This window comes from Cuculus canorus, chromosome 36 (genome assembly GCF_017976375.1).
Source record: "Cuculus canorus isolate bCucCan1 chromosome 36, bCucCan1.pri, whole genome shotgun sequence".
Classification (NCBI taxonomy): Eukaryota; Metazoa; Chordata; class Aves; order Cuculiformes; family Cuculidae; genus Cuculus; species Cuculus canorus.
In genome coordinates, this window is record NC_071436.1 from 747,128 (window position 1) to 772,189 (window position 25,062).

Here is a 25,062-nt window from a genome sequence, read left to right on the forward strand (position 1 = left end):
AACCCCAGGGCATGGTGGGAAACAGAGTCCAGGCCCCCCCAAACTAAAAAGAAAGCGGGGTTGTGGTGGGGGGACGACACCCACTTTTCATTAATTAATGAGGCACATAATTGAGGGGGAACGACCCAAAGAAAGTCTATTGCTCAGCCCCCCCCCCTCCTTACAGCCCCCCATCCTCTTTTTGACCCACACGTATGGGGCAGAGAACCCCAAACCCCTGAGTGTGGGGCAGAGACCCCCACGGGGACCCCCTCAGGACCCCCCAAAGTCCCGCGCGTAGCAGTTTCCCTCCCAGTATGCAAATGAAGCCGGGCGAAGCCACGCCCACTCCGATATCCGCGCCGTCTCCATGGCGACCGTCCATCAAGCGCTGACCACGCCCCCATCGCCATAGCAACGCTGCCCCCTCTGGGCTATTCCGGCCACTGTAGCCACGCCCCCTCCGCCCGTTGCCATGACGACGTAGCATGTCAATCAACTCTCTGACCACGCCCCCACGTTGCCATGGTGACGCACGCTGTCAATCACCACGCTAGCCCCGCCCCCCTGGGGAGACTTTGCTTTGGGGGGGTGGGGGGGAAAGGACATCCCCCACCCATTTGGGGGGAATCTCTGCCTTTTGGGGGTCCCTTCGCCTCCCCCCGATGGACAGACAGACACCGACCCCCCCATACGAAGCCCGTGGCGCCGTTTATTTACAGGAAGGGGGGCTGCAGCCCCCCCCAAAACATCTTAAAATTGGGGACGCCCCCCCAAAAAAAACCTGCCTCGGGGGGGGGGGGGGTGGTGGTGTGTTGGGGTGAGGACAACCCCCCCCAAAACCCATCCAGGGCCCCCAAAACCTTTTGCCTTGGGGAAAGGGGGACCCCCCCCCCCCCAAACCAGCCCCCCTGGCCCATTTTGGGGTCCCCCCTTCCCCAAAGATGCTCCAATCACCCCCAAAATAGGGGGGGGGGGGCACAAAAAAAGTGGAGTGCAGGGAAGGGATGGTTAAAAAATACCCAAGGGAGGGGCCCTAAAAACTGCGGTCCCCCCTAACCTGGATGCCCCCCAACTCAAGGTCCCCCCCTAAATGTCGGTCTGGGGGTGAGGGCCCCCCCAAAACCTCCCCCAGTTTGAGGGGGGACCCCTAACGTTGCCCCCAAGGGGCTCAGCGCTTCCCTCCCTCCAAGTCTCCCCTATCTTGGAGGGGAACCCCAAAACCTTGTGTCCTGGGGGGTCAGAGACACCCAACTCTCCCTGTATTAGGGGTGGGGGACCCCAAACTTTGTGTCCCTGGGGGTAAGGGAACCCCCAAAACCTTTCTTATCCTTGGTGTGTGTGGGGGGGGGCCCAAACCTTGTGTCCTGGGGGTGAGGGACCCCCAAATCTCCCTGTACTGGGGGCAAGGGACCCCCAAAAATTCCCTTACCTTAGCAGGGAACCCCCAAAACCTTGTGTCCTGGGGGTGAAGGACCCCCAAATCTCCCTGTATTTGGAGTGAGGGACCCCGAAATGCCCCCTATGCTTATGGGGGGGAACCCAAAACCTCGTGTTCTGTGGGCAAGTGACCCCCAAATCTCCCTGTATTGTGGGTAAGAGACCCCCAACACCCCCCATCCTTAGAGGGAAACCCCAAACTTTGTATCCTGGGGCAACGGACCCCCAATTCTCCTTGTACTGGGGGGGCCAGGGGACCCCAATTCCCCCCTGTCCTTAGAGGGGGGACCCCAAACCTTGTGTCCTGTGGGGGGGTTGAGCCCCTTCCCAAACCCCCACGAGTCCCATCCAAGGGCAAAACCCCCCCCAACCCCCAACTCTCTCCCCCCTGGGGAAAGGGGGGGGGGGGTGTTCGCCCCTCGCAGGTTTCAGGGGTCCCCCCCAGGGCGGGGGGCGGCGGGGGGACGTCGCGGGGGCCCCTCGCGGCACTTCTGGCAGGAGAAGACATCCGGGACGTTGGTTTTCTTGACCTTGGCGCAAGAGAGGTGGATCCAAGTGCCGCAGTGGCTGCACTCGATCATCGGCCGCCCCGCAAACGGCTTCTGGCAGTAGCAGGTGATCAGGTCCCACGAGTCATCACCTTTGGGGGGGCAAAAACAGCGAGTCAGGGGGGGCAAAATGGGGTGAAGGGGGTCCCAAAGTGGAAGAGAAGGTCCTAAAGGGGAAAGAAGGGATTCCACAGTCATCCCTTGGGTGCTCTGAGTGGGGTGAGTGCGGAGAAAGGGGGTGTTGGGGAGGAAAGGGGAGAAAAGTGGGGTTCAGGAAGGGTAAAGGGGTGTCAGGAAGGGAAATAGGGGGTTCTGGGGGGGGGCAAAATGGGGTGAGGGGGTCCCAAAGTGGAAGAGAAGGTCCTAAAGGGGAAAGAAGGGATTCCAAAGTCATCCCTTGGGTGCTCCGAGTGGGGTGAGTGCGGAGAAAGGGGGTGTTGGGGAGGAAAGGGGAGAAAAGTGGGGGTCAGGAAGGGAAATAGGGGGTCCCGGGGGGGGGTAAAATGGGGTGAGAGGGGTCCCAAACTGGAAAGGAAGGTCCTAAACGAGAAAGAGGGGACCCCAAACTCATCCCCTGTGTGCGCCGAGTGGGTGGGTGTAGAGAAGAGGGGGTCCCAACCTGTCCCACCATGGCCCTCCAGACCCCCATGCGCGCCCCCAAATCCCTCCTATGCCCCCCAAACTCACCTTAATGCCCCCCCATGCCCCCTAGATCCCCTCAACCCCCCCAAACCTCCCTCCCATGACCCCCAGACCCCATAACCCCCCCCCGACCCCCCCAAAGCCTCTCTCCCATGGCCCCCCAGACCCCCCAAAACGCCCCTCGGCTCCCTCAACTCCCCCCCTCCGACTACTCCAACCCCCTTAATTCCCCCCCCAGATCCCCTCAACCCCCCCAAACCTCCCTCCCATGACCCTCAGACCCCATAACCCCCCCCGACCCCCCCAAAGCCTCTCTCCCATGGCCCCCCAGACCCCCCCAAACGCCCCTCGGCTCCCTCAACTCCCCCCCTCCGACTACTCCAACCCCCTTAATCCCCCCCCCAGATCCCCTCAACCCCCCCAAACCTCCCTCCCATGACCCCCAGACCCCATAACCCCCCCCGACCCCCCCAAAGCCTCTCTCCCATGGCCCCCCAGACCCCCCTAAACGCCCCTCGGCTCCCTCAACTCCCCCCCTCCGACTACTCCAACCCCCTTAATTCCCCCCCCAGATCCCCTCAACCCCCCCCAAACCTCCCTCCCATGACCCCCAGACCCCATAACCCCCCCTGACCCCCCAAAGCCTCTCTCCCATGGCCCCCCAGACCCCCCCAAACGCCCCTCGGCTCCCTCAACTCCCCCCCTCCGACCACTTCAACCCCCTTAATTCCCCCCCCAGATCCCCTCAACCCCCCCAAACCTCCCTCCCATGACCCCCAGACCCCATAACCCCCCCCGACCCCCCCAAAGCCTCTCTCCCATGGCCCCCCAGACCCCCCTAAACGCCCCTCGGCTCCCTCAACTCCCCCCCTCCCCTTAATTCCCCCCCCAGATCCCCTCAACCCCCCCAAACCTCCCTCTCATGACCCCCAGACCCCATAACTCCCCCCGACCCCCCCAAAGCCTCTCTCCCATGGCCCCCAGACCCCCCTAAACGCCCCTCGGCTCCCTCAACTCCCCCCCTCCCCTTAATTCCCCCCCCCAGATGCCCTCAACCCCCCCAAACCTCCCTCCCACACCCCCGAGACTCCCTGAATCCCCCCCAATTCCCCTCCCACCCCCCCAGTTTCTCCACTCACCCGATTCCACCATGATGTCCTCGTCCATCACCCGCAGCTCTCCCTCGCTCGAGCTCCCCGCTCCATCCTCCTCTTCCTCGCCGTCCCGGCTGCTTTCAGTGCTGCCCCCCGTTTCCTTTCCCCCACTATTCCCACCCCCCAATTTACCCCCATCTCGCCCCGTTTCGGGGGGCGGTGGGGGAGCCGGGGGGGGCTGTGGTGGGGAAACGACCATTTCTTCTTCTTCTTCCTCTTCTTCCTCCTCTTCTTCCTCCTCCTCGTCCGAGTCCGTCTCGCTCACCCCGTCTCGCTCCCCCTTTTTCCATCGCCGCTTCTTGTTCTTCCTACCCCGGGAACGGGAATCGCCCCGGCCCCCCCGGGATCCCCCCGTTTCACCCCGACGGCTGCGGCGTTCGCGACGCCGCGAGGATGAGGAGGATGAAGACGACGGAGGAGGAGGAGGTGGTGGTGGTGGTGGTGGTGGAGGAGGAGGAGGAAGGTCAAAGAGGGAGTCCTTGAGGCGCATCTTATCCAAGAGGGAATTTTCCGGGGGGGCCAAGCGCCCCAACCCCCGTTTTTTGGAGGATTTGGCTTTGCGGACGAAGGTCTCGATGGTGCGGAGGGCGGCGGGGGCTGAACCCCAACTCTCGCCCCCCTCGGCTCGCGGGGAGCTGGGGCCCGATGGAGGCCAGGCGGGGTCCTGAGGGGGGGTGTCATAAAAAAAAGGGGAGTCACAGCTGATCCCCCTCCCCAAAACTCCCACCCCCTAAAACCTGTGCCCCCCTAAAATGTGGGGTGCAAGAGGTCCGGGTTTGGGGGGCAAAAAAGGACAGTCATGGCTTTTCCTCAGGTCCACAGGCACCCCGAATTACCCCCCGCCCCCAAACCTGGGGCAAAATATGGGGGGGGTCCCCCCAAAGGACACCCCCCTCCCCCAAGATTTAAAGGCACCCCCTGAACACCTCTCTAATGCCTGTGGCCCCCCCCCCCCAAAGTCTGGGGTTCAAGAGGGGAAATGGGGGGGGGCCACAAAGAGGGGGGGTGTCAAGGGGGTCCCAGTGCTGATTTAGGCCTCAAGGACCCCCCATAACTCCAACCCCCCCCTTCACCCAAGACTATACCCCCCAATTACCCCCTCCCTCCATTCTCAGGCTCTGCCCCACCCACTCCCAACTCAATTAACATCCCTCACTCTAATTAATCACCCCCCATCCTATGGGGCTGCTCCAATCCCCTCATTCCCCCCCTTTATTTGGGGCGCCCCCCCCCCCCCGGACTCCATCTCCCATCGCCCACCACCCCAAAATGGCAGCGGGAAGCACAAGGCATGCCGGGAGTTGTAGTCTAAGCGTGGCGCTCTCCCCAGCACCGCCTACAACTCCCAGCATCCCCCGCGGCGCAGGGAGCTCAGCGATTGGAAGACTGGCGCGCGGTGGGCGGAGCCTGCGCCTCGCAAGGGCGGGGCGGCGCTCGCTGATTGGTTGAGCGCCGTCATTGATTGACAGGAGCACAATGGGCGGACACCGCGCCTGGAGACGGCGCTGCGATTGGCTGTTAGGGAAGAGGAGGGAGGGGCCTGCGCTCCTAGCGGCGCCGACGCTGATTGGCTGTTCGGCGCGGCTGCGACGCTGCGATTGGCTGATAGGGCAGAGGGGGCGGGAACCTGCGCATGCGCGCAGCATTGTGATTGACGGCCGCCGATGAGGGGGCGGGGCATGCGCGCGGGGGGGGGCGGCGCGGGGCACGCTGGGAGTTGTAGGCGCCGCGCCAAGATGGAGCCCAACCCTCCCCGTTCCCCCCCTCCTCCTCCCCCCGCCCCGGTGCCCGGTGCCGCTCTCCCCACCTCGGCGGCCGCCGGGATGTAACCGGCGTAGGCTAAAACGAAGCTGCAGAACTTGTTGAAGTCCTCTATCGTCCGGCGACGCTTCTCAGGGGGCTGCGGGCACCGGAGGGGGGTCACAAACGGCCCCTCCCCCGTTACCCCCCCCCGCCCCCCCTTTTCCCTCCCGGTACCGGCACCGCTCCCGCCTGCCCCGTGTCTGTATGTGCGTTTCCATATGCACCCACCCCCCCACCCCCCCCCCCCCGGTGCTCCTCTCTCCCGCCCGTTAACTCTTCCAACCCCCCACCTCCGCGATTCCCGGTACCTCCCGGTAATTCCTCCCCGCCCCCCCCCCCACCCGCTGGTTCCCGGTAACTCCCGGTGCGCCCCCCCTCCTCTCACCTGCGTCTCCGCCTTCAGGCTCGGGAGCGGCTCTGGGGGGGGTAGGGGGAAGGGGGGGGGGGGGGGGGTCAGACGGGGAGTCCCGGAGCCGGGGCAGGAGGCACCGAAGGGTCCCCCCCTCCGTTCCCCTCTCCTGGTACCGGTGTTCCCCCCCCCCCCCCGTCCGCCAGGTCCCGGGGCGGAATACGGTTCCCATTTCCCGATCTCAGTTCCCGCCCCCCCCCCACCCCCTCCCCGCCGGCCACGCTTTCACCGGGGATTCCCCCCCCCCCCCCAGGTCTTCCCCGCACTCCCGATTCCCCCGTGCTCTTCCTTCCCGGTACCGGTAGGCCGCCCCCACTCCCCGGTACCCCCTCAACCCGGTACCGATACCCCCCGCGTCCCTCCCCGGAGCTCAGTGCCCCCCCCCCCCAATCTCCCGGTACCGATGTCCCCAGCACCCCGCGTCCCCCCGGTACCGAAGCTTCCCCCCCCCCCCCATCCCGGTACTTTCCATTACCGGTGCCCGTGCCCCCCCCCCCCCCCCCCCATCAGTGCTCTCTCCTCCCGGTTCTCCCGGTACCGGGACTCAAAAGCTCCCCGGTCCCCCCGGGAACCTCCCTCCCCGTGCCGGTACCTCCGGGGCCGGGCTCGGCCATGGCGGCAGCCCCGAGCCCCGGCTCCTCCGCCGCTCCCTGTCCGGTACCGCCTGGCTCTCCCCCCCCCCCTTTCCCCCCCCCACCCGGGTCCTCCCCGCCCGCCCCGCAGCGCGCATGCGCTAGCCACGCCCCCTTCCCCGCCTACTCGTGCTGCCACGCCCCGTCAACAAACTCCGCCCGTTAACAACTCCCGAGTCACGCCCTCGCATCAAACCACGCCCCTTCCCCCGTTACCACGCCCACAATAAAAAGCCACGCCCCGTGTCACTCGCGGACACGCCCCTCCCGCCAAGCCTCGCCCACAGCGCCCCCCCGCCCGTTTCCCGCCTAAACCCACCCAGGCCACGCCCCTCAACCAATCAGAGCCCACAGCGCCTGCTCAGCCACGCCCCCTTCCCAGCCTCAACCAATCAGAACCCGCGTTTCCGCCCCTCTTCCGTGGGCCCTCCGGGTGGGAGGGGGTGGGGGGGGGAAACGGCACCGGGGTCGGTTGTTCGTCCTAAACCGGTCCCACGGGGCCCCCACCCGGTTCATGGAAGTCTTGAGAACCCCCAAGAAGCTCTTGGGGTTCCCAGAGATCTCAGACGGGGGTACGGGGGCGGCAAATGACTTCCCGGCACTCCGCGCATGCGCAAACCACGCCTACAAATCACTGTCCACGCCCCATTATACACAAGCCACGCCCTCCCCGCGCAGCCTCGGATACACGCTTCTATAGTTAAACCCCGCCTTCCTTTTTAGCCACGCCCCCACTTCCGGAACGGGGCACGCTGGGAGTTGTAGTCCATCCGTGCTTTCCCTCACACCCCCCCCCCCCCCTTAATTAATTAATTAACTCCCAGGCGGCTCCATGGCGTTTATTGATGCCGCGGGGGGGTCGGGGGGCTGCGGGGCGGGGGGGGCTCAGGCCCCATAGACGCTTTCGTCGCTGTAGGCGATGTAGAGAAAGAAATCTTCCTCGTGATGCTCCTGGTTTGGGGGGGGGGGACACAAAGAACGGAGGGGTTCAGGGCCCATCCCCCCCCCCCTTTACACTCCCCCCATTTTTGTGGGTCCCCCCCGTACCCCCCATATTGATACGCCCCCCCTCAACCCCCATTTCCCTCTCCCTATTCCCCACTTTAGGGCCCCTCTCCCAGTTTGAGGTGTCTTCTTTGCCCCCTCCCCCCATTTTGGGGGTCTTTCTTTAATTTTACCCCTCTTTTTGGGGTCCCCCCTTCTATTTAGGGTTCCTCCTTTTTTTGGGGGGGTCTCACCTCCAATTTCCCCCCCCCAATTTTGGGGTCCCCCCTAATTTACGGGTCTATAATCTGTTTCCCCCCCCCCCGTTTTGCAGTCTTTCCTCCCTTTTGCCGTCTTTTATGCCCCCCCTCCTTAAATTTTGGGGTTCCCCCCGTATTTTGGGGTTCCCCCCCCTATTTTGGGGTGTCCCCCCACCTGGTAGAGCTGCCCCATGGTGGCCGAAGTTGGGGGGATGACGTTGTTGACGAAGAAGAAAAGGGCGTCCTCGGCGCGGAGGTGAATCCGCTTCCGGATCAGGAAATAAAACTGTCCCACTATAACCGGGGGGGGTCACAGATAAGGGGGGGGTGTCCCCCAAAATCCACCCTGACACCCCCACCTTAACTGTGTCTGAGGAACCCCTTAAAAAGGACATAGGACCCCCCCCAAAATCACCCCCAGGGCCATAAGGACCTCCCCCATACCTACCCTGTGCCCCCCCCCTCAGCTCCCTTTGAGCCCCCCCCAAAAAACCCCTTCTGGACCCCCCCTTGAACCCCAATTTCCCCCAGGACCCCCCAACATCCCCCAGGACCCCCCAACTCCCCCTCCTGACCCCCAATTTCCCCCCCGATCACATCCAAGGGCGCCCCCCAGTCCCCTCTGAGCCCCCCCAAACTCCCCTTTTTGTGACCCCCCGTCAGCTTCCCAACCCCCCCATGACCTCCCCCAGCCCCCCAACTTTCCCCAGGACCCCCCAATGACCCCCAGGACCCCCCAACTCCCCCTCCTGACCCCCAATTTCCCCCCACAATCACATCCAAGGGCACCCCCAGCCCCCCAAACCCTACTCTATGCCTCCCGGTCCACTCTGAGTCCCCCCAAACCCCCCTTTTCGTACCCCCCCTCAGCTTCCCAACCCCCCCATGACCCCCCCCAGCCCCCCAATTTCCCCCAGGACCCCCCAATTTCCCTCAGGACCCCCCAACTCCTCCTCCTGACCCCCAATTTCCCCCCACAATCACATCCAAGGGCGCCCTCAGCCCCATGAACCCTACTCTGTGCCCCCCCAGTCCCCTCTGAGCCCCCCAAAACCCCCCTTTTCAAGACCCCCCCAGCTTCCCAACTCCCCCCAGCCCCCCCCCAGCCCCCCAATTTCCCCCAGGACCCCCCAACTCCTCCTCTTGACCCCCAATTTCCCCCCACAATCACAGCCAAGGGCGCCCCCAGCCCCCCAAAACCTACTCTATGCCCCCCCAGTCTGCATTGAGCCCCCCCAAACCCCCCTTTTTGTGACCCCCCCAGCTTCCCAACTCCCCCCAGCCCCCCCCAGCCCCCCAATTTCCCCCCCCAACCTGTCAGGTCCGAGGGCACCAGGTATTTCTTCTTGTCCAGGTCCCCGATTCGAGCCTTGGGCGCCTTTTCCACGATTACCTGGGGGGGGGGGAATGGGGGGGTCACCAGAAAGAGTTTGGGGGTCACAGGGAGAGAGGGGGAACCCAGAACAGGGGGGGGGTACAGAGCGGCATCACTGGGAAATGGGGGGGCACTGGGGAAGCCCAAGTGGTTGGGGGTCCCTAACTGGTCCCAGTAAGTCCTGGGGGGTTCCTAACTGGTCCCAGTAAGTCCTGGGGGGTTCCTAACTGGTCCCAGTGGTTCCTGGGGGGTCCCTAACTGGTCCCAGTAAGTCCTGGAGGGTCCCTAACTGGTCCCAGTGGTTCCTGGGGGGTTCCCTAACTGGTCCCAGTAAGTGCTGCGGTGTCCCTAACTGGTCCCAGTAAGTCCTAGGGGGTTCCTAACTGGTCCCAGTAAGTGCTGGGGGTTCACTAACTGGTCCCAGTGGTTCCTGGGGGGTCCCTAACTGGTCCCAGTAAGTGCTGGGGGGTTCCTAACTGGTCCCAGTGGTTCCTGGGGGTTCCCTAACTGGTCCCAGTGGTTCCTGGGGGGTTCCCTAACTGGTCCCAGTAAGCGCTGGGGGGTTCCTAACTGGTCCCAGTGGTTCCTGGGGGTTCCCTAACTGGTCCCAGTGGTTCCTGGGGGGATCCCAACTGGTCCCAGTAAGACCTGGGGGGTTCCTAACTGGTCCCAGTAAGTGCTGGGGGGTCCCTAACTGGTCCCAGTGGTTCCTGGGGGGTCCCTAACTGGTCCCAGTAAATCCTGGGGGGTTCCTAACTGGTCCCAGTGGTTCCTGGGGGGTTCCCTAACTGGTCCCAGTAAATCCTGGGGGGTTCCTAACTGGTCCCAGTGGTTCCTGGGGTCCTTGGGCGATCCCTCACCGGTACCAGGGATTCTCGGGGGGTCCCTAACCGGTACCGGGGGGGGGGGTTTCTGGGGGCTTAGAGGGGATCCGGGGGGGCCCTGAGGGATCCCAAAGCGGCTCCAGGGGGTCCTGTCGGGGAGTCCCGGGGGGGATCCTGGAGGGTCACGCTGGGATAATTAACCGGGGGGGTTCCCGGGGGCGTTTCCCGGTGCCCCCCCCCCCCCCCCCCCCCGCCCTCACCGGGACGCGGTCCGGGTATTTCTTTCGGATCTTCTCGCCCTCGCAGCGCCGTTTCTCGAACGGGTGCTCCTCCTTGTACAGGAACTTCATGGCCGGGACCGGGACCGGGACCGGAGGCTTCGGGGGCGCCGCGTACGGAGACGGACACGCCCCCCCCCCCCCCCCCCCTTCAAACCACCCCCCCCGCCCCGCGCCACGCCAGCAGCGCGCGCTACGCAAATGGCGTAACGGCAGCGCGGGGGATAGACGGGCACCGCGCCTGCGCCACTGGCGTAAGGACTGCGCAATCTGCGTAGACCCCGTGTAACGGCTACGCACTTTCCGTAGCGCCCGTGGAGATAGTGGAAAGCTTAAGGGCTTTGCGTAGCCCCCACAGAGGTAAAGGAAGGGGCTGCGCAATTTGCGTAGCACCCGTGGAGGCGGTGTAAGAGCTGCGCACTTTGCGTGGCGGCCGTGGAGATGGTGTAAGAGGATGCGCACTTTGCGTAGCTCCCTAAAAGGTGGCGTAAGGGCCGAGCTTTCGGCGTGGCTGCGCAATCTACGTAGCAGAAGGGGGCGTAAGGGCTGCGCAAAGATGGCGCAACGCCTGCGCACTCTGCGTAGCGCCCACGGAGATGGAGTAGCGCGGCCCCGCCTCGCTGCAGGGACCGCTACGGAAACGACGTAAACACCTCCCCCCCCCCCCCCCCCCAATTCCCCTCCGTTAACGTCGTTGGGGCAACGAGGTGGGGGGGACGGTGGGGGCGGCGGAAAGAGCCGCGCGGAGGGATCCGTGTCGGTGCTGCGGCGGGTCACGTGGTTGGCGTCACGCGCGCGATCGGGGTGGGGTGGGTCACGTGGCGGGCGGGGCCGGGAGGTAAACAGTGGCGTCACGTGACCGCCGGGCGCGGCAGCAGGGGGCGTGGCCAGCGCGGGGCGGACGGAACCATCGCGAGGGATTTTTTGGGGGGGGGGGGGGCGGAGAGAGAACGAAACCATTGGCGAATAGGAAGGGGGGAATGGACTGAACCATCACAGGGATTGGGGGGGGGAAGAGACCAGAGCCATTGGCTAGGGAGGAGGATGGAACCATTGGGAGCGAGGGGGGGGGAAAATGGACTGAACCATTGCAGGGATGGGGGGGGGAGGATGAAACCATTGAGGGAGGGGAAGGGGGGACACAGAGCCATCCTGGGGGGCTCGGATGGAACCAATGTGCACGGGATTGAGGGGGGGGATAGGACACACCCCGAGGCACAGAGAGGGCGGAGACGGCGGGGGTGGGACCGAGGCCTTTTAAAAACAAAGGGGGCGGGGCCAGCAGCGCCCGTCTGTCCGTCTGTCCGTCCAGAGGGTGGGGCAGCCCCCATGCCCCTCCCCCTTCTCCAGCACCGAAATTGGGGTACGGGGGGCTCCGTTCAACATCTCCCCCCCAACCCCGGATGGGGAGGGGGGAAGGCAGAGTCCTTTCCTGATTTGGGGGTGAAGTCGGGGGGAGTCCCCATGGCGCCGTCCCTCGCTTTCGGGGGGGTCCCGGGGGGTCCCCTGGGTGCTTGTCCCTCGCTTTCGGGGGGGTCCCGGGGGGGTCCCCGCGGTGGTGTCACCACAGTCGGTGCTGGTGGAGGTTACGGCTCAGGACGGAGCGGACGTCGGCTGTGAACCTGGAGAGGAGAATGGATGGCGGGTAAGGATGAGACCCCCCCCCCTAAAAACATCACCTAATGACATTCAGACCCCCCCAAACCAGCCCCAAAAGCCGTACCCCTCCAGGACACCCCCAAACCCTCCTCTGTGCCCCCCTATAGTCACTGTACCCCTCCAGGACCCCCCCAAACCCTCCTCTGTGCCCCCCCAGACTCACTGTACCCCTCCAGAACACCCCCAAACCCTCCTCTGAGCCCCCCCAGACACACTGTACCCCTCCAGAACACCCCCAAACCCTCCTCTGTGCCCCCCCCAGACTCACTATACCACTCCAGAACACCCCCAAACCCTCCTCTGTGCACCCCTATACTCACTGTACCCCTCCAGGACCCCCCCAAGACCCCCCCAAACCCTCCTCTGTGCCCCCCCAGACTCACTGTACCCCTCCAGAACACCCCCAAACCCTCCTCTGTGCCCCCCCAGACTCACTGTACCCCTCCAGGACCCCCCAAACCCTCCTCTGTGCTCCCCCAGACTCACTGTACCCCTCCGGGACCCCCCAAACCCTCCTCTGTGCCCCCCCCAGACTCACTGTACCCCTCCAGGACACCCCAAACCCTCCTCTGTGCCCCCCCAGGATCCCCCAAACCCTCCTCTGTGCTCCCCCAGACTCACTGTACCCCTCCAGGACCCCCCCAAACCCTCCTCTGTGCCCCTCCAGACTCACTGTACCCCTCCAGGACCACCCAAACTCTCCTCTGTACCCCCCCAGGACCCCCCAAACCCTCCTCTGTGCCCCCCCAGACTCACTGTACTCCTCCAGAACACCCCCAAACCCTCCTCTGAGCCCCCTAGACTCACTGTACCCCTCCAGGACCCCCCCAAACCCTCCTCTGAGCCCCCCCAGACTCACTGTACCCCTCCAGGACTCCCCAAACCCTCCTCTGTGCCTCCCCCAGACTCACTATACCCCTCCAGGACCCCCCCAAACCCTCCTCTGTGCCCCCCCAGACTCACTGTACCCCTCCAGGACCCCCCCAAACCCTCCTCTAAGCCCCCCCCAGACTCACTATACCCCTCCAGGACCCCCCAAACTCTCCTCTGTGCCCCCCCAGACTCACTGTACCCCTCCAGGACCCCCCAAACCCTCCTCTGAGCCCCCCCAGACTCACTATACCACTCCAGGACCCCCAAACCCTCCTCTGTGCCCCCCCAGACTCACTGTACCCCTCCAGGACACCCCAAAACCCTCCTCTGTGCCCCCCTATACTCACTGTACCCCTCCAGAACACCCCCAAACCCTCCTCTGTGCCCCCCCCAGACTCACTGTACCCCTCCAGAACACCCCCAAACCCTCCTCTGTGCCCCCCCAGACTCACTGTACCCCTCCAGAACACCCCCAAACCCTCCTCTGTGCCCCCCCCAGACTCACTATACCACTCCAGGACCCCCCAAACCCTCCTCTGTGCCCCCCCAGACTCACTGTACCCCTCCAGGACTCCCCAAACCCTCCTCTGTGCCCCCCCAGACTCACTGTACCCCTCCAGGACCCCCCAAACCCTCCTCTGAGCCCCCCCAGACTCACTGTACCCCTCCAGGACCCCCCAAACCCTCCTCTGTGCCCCCCCAGGACCCCCCAAACCCTCCTCTGTGCTCCCCCAGACTCACTGTACCCCTCCAGGACCCCCCCAAACCCTCCTCTGTGCCCCCCCAGGACCCCCCAAACCCTCCTCTGTGCCCCCCCAGACTCACTATACCCCTCCAGGACCCCCCAAACCCTCCTCTGTGCCCCCTCAGGATCCCCCAAACCCTCCTCTGTGCTCCCTCAGACTCACTGTGCCCCTCCAGGACTCCCCCAAACCCTCCCGTGCCCCCCCCAGAACCCCCTTTTCTCACCTCAAGGCATCCAACATGGGCAGCAGGTTGAGCAGAGCCGTGTCGCTGGGATCGCTAAACCAGGACTTGATAGGGATGGCGTTATCTGGGGGGGGGGGAGCAATTGAGGGGCTGGAAGGTTGCTGGGGGTCTCCCGAGCATCCATCACCAATCCCAGAGATCGATTTGGGGTTCCACAATGGGTTTAAGGGGTTCTCAGGATGATCTGAGAGCATCTAAGAAGATCTCAGTCATCCGTAACTAATTCCAGGGGGTCCCTAAGCTGTTCCAGGAGTTTCTGGGGGGGCACTTGGTGTTCTCAGAGGGGGTCTGAGGGATCCTTAATCAGTTCCAGGAGATCCCACGGAGTTCTGAGGGCTTTGGTGGGGTCAGAGCACTCCCAGAAAACTTCCAGGGAAGCTTTTGGGTTCCCGGAGATTTGAAAAGATCCCAAAGGGAATTTGTGGGGCTTCCCATGAGGAACCTCGAGGAGTTTTTGGGGTTCTTGGGGATCTATAAATCACTCCCACGAGTCCAAGGAGTTCCTGGGGGGGATTGGGGGGGGGGGTTGGGAGCTCCTGGAGTATTTGGGATGTTGCTGAGGGTTTTGGGGGGATCCCAGGGAGGTTTGGGGGGGTCTCTTATCCGTACCTGGGTGGCTGCGGTAGGCGCCGGGCGAGTTGTCGAGGATAACGATGCTCGAGAGGTCGCTGTGTACCACCGATAGGTCCTTGATGTAACTGCCCAGCTCCAGTGTGCAGTGCTGGGGGCGGAGCCAGCGTCAGGCCACGCCCCCTCCGGTGGGCCTGGCCACGCCCCCTCCGATGGTCCGGGCCACGCCCCCGAGGCCAAAGACACGCCCTTCAGGGACCCCAGACCACGCCCCCTCTTGAGACCCCCCCAGGCCACGCCCTCCCCGAGGCCCAGGCCACGCCCTCCATCCCTTTGGGACCTCCCCCCCATTGAGAGAGAGAAAAATAAAGGTTGCAATTTGCCCAAATTTGGGGGTTTTGGAGATGTTTGGGGTGAGACAAGCGGTGAGGGGCAAACTGGGAGGAACTGGGGGGCACTGGGATGAACTGAGGGGCACTGGGAGGAACTGGGGGGCACTGGGAGGAACTGGGAAAAGAGAGAGGTGGGTGAGGACGGTACTGGGATGGATGGAGTTCCACTGGAAGGGGATTGGGATGGACTGGGTAAGGATTAAGGGAGACTGGGATGAACTGGGAGAGACTGGGAACGGATTGGGAAGGACCAGGAGGGTCTGGGGGTGGCACTGGGAGTAGTAGGGAAAAGACAAGAAGGAGACTGGGGAGAACTGGGAGGGACTGGGGGTGACTGGAAGAGGGCTTGGAAGGGGTAAGGGTGAACTGGAGGGCACTGGGAGAGGACTAAAGGGGCGACGGAGGCGGACTGGGGAGCAGTGAGAGTAGCAGAGTAGAAACTGGGAGGTGACTGGGAAGCACTGGGAGAGGAATGGGAAGGACTGGGAGCAAGTAGGGGGCAGTGGGAGGGGACTGGGGAGCATTGGGAGAGGACTGGGAAAGAGTAGAAGGTGCTGGGAAGGGACTGGGGAGGACTAAGAGGGGACTGGGAAGGACTGGGAGAAGACTGGGAAGGACTGGGAGCTAGTAGGGGGTGCTGGGAGGGGACTGGGGAGGACTGGGAAGGGACTGGGAGTAAGCAGGGGGCAGTGAGAGGTTACTGGGGAGCATTGGGAGGGGACTGGGAAGGACTGGGAGCGAGTAGGGGGTGCTGGGAGGGGACTGGGGAGGACTGGGAGGGGACTGGGAGTAAGCAGGGGCAGTGAGAGGTTACTGGGGAGCATTGGGAGGGGACTGGGAAGGACTGGGAGTGAGTAGGGGGTGCTGGGAGGTGACTGGGGAGGACTGGGAAGGACTGGGAAGGGACTGGGAAGGACTGGGAAGGGACTGGGAAGGACTGGGAAGGGACTGGGAAGGACTGGGAGCGAGTAGGGGGTGCTGGGAGGTGACTGGGGAGGACTGGGAAGGACTGGGAAGGGACTGGGAAGGACTGGGAGCGAGTAGGGGGTGCTGGGAGGTGACTGGGGAGGACTGGGAAGGACTGGGAGAAGACTGGGAAGGACTGGGAGAAGACTGGGAAGGACTGGGAGAAGACTGGGAAGGACTGGGAGAAGACTGGGAAGGACTGGGAGCGAGTAGGGGGTGCTGGGAGGGGACTGGGGAGGACTGGGAGGGGACTGGGAAGGACTGGGAGCGAGTAGGGGGTGCTGGGAGGTGACTGGGGAGGACTGGGAGAAGACTGGGAAGGACTGGGAGAAGACTGGGAAGGACTGGGAGCGAGTAGGCGGGTTGTCGGGGATGACAATGCCCTGGACACGCCCCTACGACACAAGCCCCGCCTACTACAAAGCTAAACCCCGCCCCCTGGCCTCAAGCCCCGCCCCCTCGGCCCAGCCCCGCCCACCTGTCGGTAGTAGCGGCGGTTGAGGATGCTGCGGTTGTTGTCCAGTTTGTCGGCCACGGCGCAGCCGTAGATCTCCATACTGGCCGTGAACACCACCAGCTCGTACCATTGGCTGACCTGGGCGAGGGCCGGCGGTCAGCGGGGGGCTCAGGGAGGGAATTGGGGGGCTCGGAGGGGAATCTGGGGGCTCATGGGGGGGCTCGGGGATGATTCAGGGGCTCATGGGGGGGAACTGGGGGGCTCGGAGGGGAACTGGGGAGCTCAGAGGGGAATTTGGGGGCTCATGTTGGGGAATTGAGGGGCTCGGGGATGATTCAGGGGCTCATGGGGGGGAATTGGGGGGCTCGGAGGGGAATTCGGGAGCTCAGAGGGGAATTTGGGGGCTCATGGGGGGGCTCGGGGATGATTCAGGGGCTCATTGGGGGGAATTGGGGTGCTCGGAGGGGAATTGGGGAGCTCAGAGGGGAATTTGGGGGCTCATGGGGGGGCTCGGGGATGATTCAGGGGCTCATGGGGGGGAACTGGGGGGCTCGGAGGGGAACTGGGGAGCTCAGAGGGGAATTTGGGGGCTCATGTTGGGGAATTGAGGGGCTCGGGGATGATTCAGGGGCTCATTGGGGGGAATTGGGGGGCTCGGAGGGGAATTCGGGAGCTCAGAGGGGAATTTGGGGGCTCATGGGGGGGCTCGGGGATGATTCAGGGGCTCATGGGGGGAATTGGGGGGCTCGGAGGGGAATTCAGGAGCTCAGAGGGGAATTTGGGGGGCTCGGGGATGATTCAGGGGCTCATGGGGGGGAATTGGGGGGCTCGGAGGGGAATTGGGGAGCTCAGAGGGGAATTTGGGGGCTCATGGGGGGGCTCGGGGATGATTCAGGGGCTCATGGGGGGAACTGGGGTGCTCGGAGGGGAATTCGGGAGCTCAGAGGGGAATTTGGGGGCTCATGTGGGGGAATTGGGGGGCTCGGAGGGGAATTCGGGAGCTCAGAGGGGAATTTGGGGGCTCATGGGGGGGAATTGGGGGGCTCGGGGATGATTCAGGGGCTCATTGGGGGGAATTGGGGTGCTCGGAGGGGAATTCGGGAGCTCAGAGGGGAATTTGGGGGCTCATGGGGGGGAATTGGGGGGCTCGGAGGGGAATTCGGGGGCTCAGAGGGGAATTTGGGGGCTCATGGGGGGGAATTGGGGGGCTCGGGGATGATTCAGGGGCTCATTGGGGGGAATTGGGGTGCTCGGAGGGGAATTCGGGAGCTCAGAGGGGAATTTGGGGGCTCATGGGGGGGAATTGGGGGGCTCGGAGGGGAATTCGGGGGCTCAGAGGGGAATTTGGGGGCTCATGGGGGGGAATTGGGGGGCTCGGGGATGATTCAGGGGCTCATTGGGGGGAATTGGGGGGCTCGGAGGGGAATTCGGGAGCTCAGAGGGGAATTTGGGGGCTCATGGGGGGGAATTGGGGGGCTCGGAGGGGAATTCGGGAGCTCAGAGGGGAATTTGGGGGCTCATGGGGGGGAACTGGGGGGTTCGGGGATGATTCAGGGGCTCATGGTGGGGAATTGGGGGGCTCGGAGGGGAATTCAGGAGCTCAGAGGGGAATTTGGGGGGCTCGGGGATGATTCAGGGGTTCATGGGGGGGAATTGGAGTGCTCGGAGGGGAATTCGGGAGCTCAGAGGGGAATTTGGGGGCTCATGGGGGGGAATTGGGGGGCTCGGGGATGATTCAGGGGCTCATGGGGGGGAATTGGGGGGCTCAGGAGGGGATTTGAGGGGTTCAGGAGGGGAGTTGAGGGGCTCAGGAGGTAGAATTGGGGGGCTCGGGGGGGCTCATGTTGGGGAATTGGGGGGCTCGGGGGATGATTCAGGGGCTCACGGGGGGGGAACTGAGGGGCTTGGGGGGGAATTGGGGGGCTTGGGGGGCTCAGAGAGGGAATCGGGGGCTCATGGGGGGGAATTGGGGAGCTCATGGGGGGATTTGAGGGGCTCAGGAGGTAGAATTGGGGGGCTCGGGGGGCTCAGAGAGTAATTTGGGGGCTCAGAAGAGAATTCGGGGGCTCATGGGGGGGAATTGGGGGGCTCGGGGATGATTCAGGGGCTCACGGGGGGGAATTGAGGGGCTTGGGGGGGAATTGGGGGGCTCAGGAGGTAGAATGGGGGGGCTCGGGGGGCTCAGAGAGCGAATCGGGGGGCTCAGAAGGGGATTCGGGGGGGCTCGGAGAATTCAGGGGCCGGGGAGGGGGAACTGGGGGGTTCGGGGGTAATTCAGGGGATCACGGAGGTGGAATTGGGGGGGCTCAGAGAGGGAATTGGGGGGCTCAGGGGGTAATTCGGGGGCTTGAGGGGAGAATTGGGGGGCTCAGGAGGGATTTGGGGGGATCAGGGGGGATTTGGGGGCTCAGGGGGGGAATTGGGGGGGCTCACAGGGGAGAATTGGGGGGATCGGGGGGGGATTCAGGGGCTCACGGAGGAGAATTGAGGGCCTTGGGGGGAATCGGGGGGCTCAAAGAGGGGATTTGGGGGGGCTCAGAGATCTGGGGGGGCTCAGAGATCTGGGGGGGGGCTCAGAGAGGAGATTTGGGGGGGCTCAGAGATTTGGGGGTGCCACTCACCACCTCCAAGAAAAAATCCACGTGCGGGCGTTTGTGTACGAAAAACCGGACCGGGTGTTTGTCGATGACCACCTGTGGGGGTGCCGGGGGGGGGGGGAACCCCAAAATTCAGACAGGACCCCTAAATTCTACCTTTGGGACCCAAAAATCTGATCTCGGGGACCCCCAGTTGCACCTCAAGCCCTTGCGGGACCCCCAAATCCTCCACCCAACCGCCCCCCAAATTCTACCTCTGGGAGCCTCGGCTGCACCCCCACCCCACCCGGGGACCCCCAAAGTCTACCCTAAGCACCCCTAAATCCCATCCCCAGGACCCCCAAACTGAGCACCGGGAACTCTTCAGCTGCACCCCAATCCCCAGGACCCCCAAACTTGGGCCGTGGGACCCCTAAACTCCAGCATTCAGGAGCTTCAGCACCCCCCCCGCCATCATTGCACCCCAAAACTTACACTCTGGGACCCCCAAATTCAATCCCCGGGACCCTCAAACCACCCCGTGCACCCCAAAACCCCAGCGCTGAGACCCATAAATCCAGCCCCAAAACACGCCTTCCCCCCCCAGAACCTCCAAACTGAGCCCCCCAGAACCTCCAAACTGAGCCCTCCGAACCCCCAAATTGAGCCCCCCGAACCCCCAAACTGAGCCCCCCACCTTGAGGATGAAATCTGGGGGTGTCCCGGGGCGCACAGTGGGGCGCAGCACCCCATCATGGTGCGAGTGGATCAGGGTCTCATCCAGATCCAACACCAGAATCTTCCGCTTCACCTGGTCTGGGGGGGGAAAAAGGGGGTTCAGGGGGTCCCCAAAACCCCCCTAAACTCAGGGGGACCCCCTAAGCGCCCCCATCATTCAGGGGGTGTCTCCAAAAGTCAATCTGCCCCCCCAAAACCACACATTTCTCCCTTTTCTTCAGCACCTCCCAATGGCGACGCCCCATCTTTAACTTTTTAGGCTTTAAAGTTTTGGGGTTCCCCCCCCCAGATTTTGGGGACCCCCCCTTTTTACTTACTGAGGCGGTTCCGGGAGACGGGGGAAAGCGGGAGGACGTCGTAGCGCACCGTCTGATATTGGATCACCTGCGGAAAGGCACCCCCCAGTCAGCGCACCCCAAAAATGGGGACCCCCAAAATGGGGCTGGGACCCCTAAAAATGGGGCCAGGCACCCCAAAATTGGGGCTGAGGACCCCCAAATCCAGGCTTAGGGCTTGTAAAGGTGAGCAGGAACCCCCAAAATGGGGCTGGGACCCCAAAAAATGAGGCCAGGCACCCCAAAAATGGAACCAGGGACCCCCAAATCCAGGCTTAGTGCTTGTAAAGGTGAGCAGGGATCCCCAAAATGGGGCCGGGACCCCCAAAAATGAGGCCAAGCACCCCAAAAATGCTGCCAGGGACTTCCAACTTCTGCCTTAGTTCCTCTAAAAGTGAACAGGGACCCCCCAAAATGGGGCTAGGCACCCCAAAAATGGGACCAGACACCCTCAAGTCCAGGCTTAGTGCCTGTAAAGGTGACCAGGGACCCCCAAAATGGGGCCAGGACCCCCCAAAATGGGACCAGGGACCCCCAAATCCAGGCTTAGTGCCTGTAAAAGTGAGCAGGAACCCCCAAAACGGGGCTGGCACCCCCCAAAATATAGTCAGGGACCCCAAAAATGGGGCCAGGGTCCCCCAAATCCAGACCTTATGCCCCTAAACGGGACTGGGGGGCTCCAAGCTGGGGCCAGTGACCCCCAAAACGGGACTGAGAACCCCCAAATTGAGACCAAGGAACTCTAGAATGAGGCTAAAGACCCCCAAAACAGGGCTGGGAACCCCCGAATGCCGACTGAGAACCCCTAAATGAGATCAGAGACCTCCGAAGTGGGGCCACAAACCCCCAAATCCAGGCCTGGTGCCCCCAAAAAGGAACCAGAGACCCTCAAAATACAACCAAGGACCCCAAAATAGGACTGAGGACCCCAAGGGGGGGGTCTGAGGGCCCTATAAACGGGAACTGGGGACCCCAAAACTCGGGTCTAAGTACCTGAAAATGGGGCCGGGGTCCCCCCACAGCCTCGGTACCGCCGGTTTTTGTCCCTCCCAGCCCCGGTGCCACCGGTTCCAGCCCCGGTGCCACCGGTTCTGTCCCTCCCAGCCCCGGTACCGCCGGTTCTGTCCCTCCCAGCCCCGGTGCCGCCGGTTCTGCCCCATCGAGCCCCGGTTCCCGCCTCCCCCCGGTACTCACGGTGCCCCCCGCTCCCGGTACTCACGGTGCGGACCTGCCGCCGTAGAATATAAAGGAGGAAACTCCAAAGTTTGGCGGCGAAAGCCACGAACGTGCGGAGCCCCAGTAAACACTGGGTCCGCATCATCCCGGTACCGGCACCGGCACCGGTACCGGACCCCCCTCCAACCCGACCCAGCTCCGCCAGTTTCCCACCCCCCCGCGCCGGCGGACCCAGCCCCGGGCCGGCCCCGGGGGGGACCTTGGGCCCCCGTTACGGCCGCCGGCCCGGGGGGAGGGGAGGGGAGAAGCGGCGCCGGTAAAACGGGGAAGAGGGGACGGCGGCGGCAAGCGGAAGCGTCGGAGAAAGCAACGAGGGAGAAGGAGGCGACGCTTCCCGGCGCGGCGGGACGAGCTCTGCCGTTACCGGCTGGGACCCCCGGCCGCCGCCATTGCGCGCCCGCCCAGCCCCGCCCGCCACCGAGGGCACTTCCGGCCGAGCACTTCCGGGGCGAGCGAGGGGGCGTGGCTAAAGGGGCGCACGTCACCATAAGAGCTGTGGCCGCAATCATACGTCATCACAATGGGCGTGACTGCACGGCACGTGACGTCAGTAAGGAGGCGTGGCATCGGGGGCGTGGTCACGTAGCGCGTGGTCACTCTCCAGCGCCCGCCCCGGGTCTTAGTGCCCGCTCGCCCAGTGCCTCCCAGTTCCCCCTACTCGCTCCCAGTCCTTCCCAGTCCCTTCTTAATGCTCCCCAGTCACCTCCCAGTGCCCCTCACTCACTCCCAGTCCTTCCCAGACCCCTCCCAACGCCCCCTACTCGCTCCCAGTCCCCTCCCCAATGCTCCCCAGTCACCTCCCAGTGCCTCCTACTCGCTCCCAGTCCCCTCCCAGTGCTTCCCAGTCCCCTCTCAGCGCTCCCACTTTCTGCTCTGCTACTCTCAGTCCCTCCCAGTTCTCCCCAGTCTCCTTCTCGCCTTTTCCCTACTACTCCCAGTAGCCCCAGTGCCACCCCCAGACCCTCCTGGTCCTTCCCAATCTGTTCCCAGTCTCTCCCAGTTCATCCCAGTCTCCTTTAATCCTTACCCAGTCCATCCCAATCCCCTCCCAGTCCAGCTCCATCCATCCCACCCGTGTCCTTTCCCCATTCCTCCCAGTGCCTCCCCCCATTCATCCCAGTTTAGCCCCTCGCCACCTTCCCCCCCCCCCCCCAAATGCCTCCAAACCCCCCAAACTTGGGCAAATTCCAACCTTTATTTCACAGCCCCACGTTGGGGGATGGTGGTGGTATAGTTTGTAGGGGTCCTAAAGTGGGGGGGTAGAGCATTTGGGGGCTCCCCCCCCATCAGGTTGGGGTCCCCCCTGTCTGTCTGGGGTCCCCCCCCTCGCCAGTAGCCTCAAGGGTACCAGGAAAGGGTTAAGGGGGCAGAAACCGAGACCCCCCCAGAGACCTGATGGGGGCAGTTGGGGGTCTGGGGGGGTCGGGGGGGGCAGTTTGGGGTCTGAGGGGGTCTGGGGGGGCAGTTTGGGGTCTGGGGGGGCAGATTCCGAGAAGTGGGGACCCGGGGGAGGCAGTTTGGGGGGTGGGGAATGAGGGGAAGGTGAACCGGGGGGGTCGAAGGGGAATAATTTGGGGTCAAGGGATAGGAATTGGGGGGGGTGGGGACTTGTGGGGGGCAATTCTGGGTCTGGGGGGGTCAATTCTGGGCCTGGGGGGGGCAAATCCGGGTGTAGGGGGGGCGGGAGGGGCAATATGGGGGTCAGAGAGGGAGAAACGGGACCCGGTTCGTGGTCTGAGGAAGTTGATTTTGGGGGGGGGGCAAAGGAAGGGAGAGATTTAGAATGGGGGGAGCCCGGGGGGGCTGAATTGGGGGGGCGGGGGGCGTCAGGGGGGCACAAAGGGGGTGAATTGAGGGAGGAAGGGTCGGGGGGCGCTGATTTGGGGCACGGGGGGGGCGATTTGGGGCATGAAGGGGGCGATTTGGGGCACGGGGGGGGCATTTCAGGGCATGGGGGGTTCATTTTGGGGTGGGGGGGCTGAGGGGTGCTGAGGTCGCTGTACACCCCCCGCAGGTGCCCCCCCAGTGCCTCCCGGTCCAGCACCCCCAGTTCCGGGGGGAGTCCCCCCAAAAGCGCCAACAGCACCGCACACTCTGTGGGGTGGGGGGGGGAAGAGAAAACCATCAGAGACCCCCCCTCAAATCCATTCCCCCCCAATTGGGAACCCCCAAATCCATCCCCATCCAGTGGGGGGGGGTATCAGGACTCCCCCAAATCCATTCCCCCCCCCCCATCCTCCTGGGAGACATCAGGACCCCCAAACTCACCTCCCACCCCTAATTGGGAACCCTTCACCACCCCTCCCGCTCTCCAATCTGGGGGGGGCATCTGGACACCCCCAAACCTCCCCCCCCATGTGGGTGGGGGGCACCAGGATCCCTCCAAATCCAACATTTCCCCCCCCCAAACACCCCCCCAGTCCTGAGGACCCCCAAAATCCCTTCTCAGCCCCCCCCCTCACCTCCTGGGGGGGGCACGGCCACCCCCTTACCGCAGCAGAGTAACCCCAAAAACTCATACACCCTTTGGAAATCCACGGTTAATTCCCCAGAAGGGGTTCTGGGGGGATCCGAGGGGCTGTCTTGGGTTTCGGGGGGGTCTTGGGTTTCGGGGGGGTCCAGATTGGGCCCCCCCAAATCCGTCGGTGCTGGGGAACGCGGGGGGACAGAGCGGAGGAGGCTTAGAGGCTCCGTACCCGCCACCGTCAGGACCTGAGAGTGGAAAGAAACAGGGGTGAAAGACTCCCGTGGGGTGGGGGCAGAGCTTTTATGGACCCCCCCTTTATTCTAGACCCCCCCTTTATTTTAGACCCCCCCTTTTTAATTTTAGGCCCCCCTCCCGCCTGGTTTTGGGGACCCCCAACCTGTGACAGCGCGGCCGTCATCGGTTCCTCCAACGCCTCCGCCAGGGTCTGCGCCAGCTCCAACCACACCTGGGGGGGGGAATTGGGGGTGTCAGTGGGGCAGGATGTGACCCCCCCCCCGTTGTGGGGGGGACCCCCCCCCTTTTCCTACACACCTCGATGGGGGCGGGGGGCACAGCCCGGCGCTGGCGTTGTCGCTCCAGGCAGAGACGGAACCGCGTCCCCACGGCTTCACGGGCGGCGCGGCCGCGCAGGCGGCACAGGAGGGCGCGGATCTGGGGACAGGGGGGGTCAGGGTGGGGTGTGACCCCCCCTGGGACCCCCGTGTCCCCCCACTTTCTTCCGTCTCTCGCTGCCCCCCCAGCGACCCCCATGTCCCCCCACTTTCCCTCTCTCACTACACCCCCACAGCGACCCCCGTGTCCCGTCAGGTTCCCCCTCTCACTACACCCCCCCATAGCGACCCCCATGTCCCCCCACTTTCTTCCGTCTCGCTGCCCCCCCAGCGACCCCCATGTCCCCCCACTTTCTTCCGTCTCGCTGCCCCCCCAGCGACCCCCATGTCCCCCCACTTTCCCCCTCTCACTACACCCCCACAACGACCCCCATGTCCCCCCACTTTCCCTCTCTCACTACACCCCCCCATAGCGACCCCCATGTCCCCCCACTTTCTCCCTCTCTCGCTGCCCCCTCAGCGACCCCCATGTCCCCCCACTTCCCCCCCCCCTCACCACACCCCCCCCAGCGACCCCCGTGTCCCCCCACTTTCCCCCCTCTCGCTGCCCCCCCCAGTGCCCCCCTTCCGCCCCCCCAAGTCCCCCCCAGTGACCCCTATACCCCCTCCCTCCCACCTCGGCCTCGCTGCGCCGGGGCAGCCTCTCCCTCAGGAGCCCCGGTAACGGCTCGGGGAGCGCCATGGCGGCCTGTGCTCGCAGCCCCGCCAGCAGCGCCCGCTTCTCCCGCACCGACCAGGCCCGTCCCGCGTCCCCCGCGTCTCCCGGGACCTCCGCGAACCGCGACGGGGCCACGCGCGGCCGCCTCGGCGGCTTCATGGTAGCGGCGCTGCTTAGCGACGTCA

At 64.3% G+C, this 25,062-nt stretch overlaps 5 protein-coding genes across 5 annotated transcripts in view; 1 reads left to right on the top strand and 4 right to left on the bottom strand.

Moving 5' to 3' along the window:
- The window catches only part of COPS6 (COP9 signalosome subunit 6), a 147,958-nt gene that overhangs the window by 82,530 nt on the left and 40,366 nt on the right, over positions 1–25,062 (top strand). The window lies entirely within an intron of this gene.
- PHF23 (PHD finger protein 23) lies at positions 959–6,660 on the bottom strand. The gene is made up of 5 exons (XM_054052752.1): positions 6,568–6,660; positions 5,952–5,983; positions 5,571–5,663; positions 3,749–4,427; positions 959–2,059 (listed from the first exon to the last, which is right to left on the bottom strand). Exons 1-5 carry the CDS (start codon positions 6,587–6,589, stop codon positions 1,848–1,850), a joined length of 1,038 nt encoding a protein of 345 aa, XP_053908727.1. The 5' UTR covers positions 6,590–6,660; the 3' UTR covers positions 959–1,847.
- On the bottom strand, positions 7,431–10,467 carry GABARAP (GABA type A receptor-associated protein). The gene is made up of 4 exons (XM_054052767.1): positions 10,311–10,467; positions 9,166–9,244; positions 8,027–8,145; positions 7,431–7,558 (listed from the first exon to the last, which is right to left on the bottom strand). The coding sequence occupies exons 1-4, from the start codon at positions 10,398–10,400 to the stop codon at positions 7,493–7,495; spliced, it is 354 nt and encodes a 117-aa protein (XP_053908742.1). The 5' UTR covers positions 10,401–10,467; the 3' UTR covers positions 7,431–7,492.
- CTDNEP1 (CTD nuclear envelope phosphatase 1) lies at positions 11,593–21,541 on the bottom strand. Its single transcript, XM_054052760.1, has 8 exons — positions 21,104–21,541; positions 19,867–19,933; positions 19,509–19,627; positions 18,857–18,928; positions 16,257–16,373; positions 14,460–14,571; positions 13,830–13,914; positions 11,593–11,950 (listed from the first exon to the last, which is right to left on the bottom strand). Exons 1-8 carry the CDS (start codon positions 21,203–21,205, stop codon positions 11,890–11,892), a joined length of 735 nt encoding a protein of 244 aa, XP_053908735.1. The 5' UTR covers positions 21,206–21,541; the 3' UTR covers positions 11,593–11,889.
- On the bottom strand, positions 21,481–25,053 carry SNAPC2 (small nuclear RNA activating complex polypeptide 2). The gene is made up of 6 exons (XM_054052706.1): positions 24,836–25,053; positions 24,140–24,259; positions 23,985–24,053; positions 23,583–23,832; positions 23,052–23,214; positions 21,481–21,613 (listed from the first exon to the last, which is right to left on the bottom strand). The coding sequence occupies exons 1-6, from the start codon at positions 25,034–25,036 to the stop codon at positions 21,481–21,483; spliced, it is 936 nt and encodes a 311-aa protein (XP_053908681.1). The 5' UTR covers positions 25,037–25,053.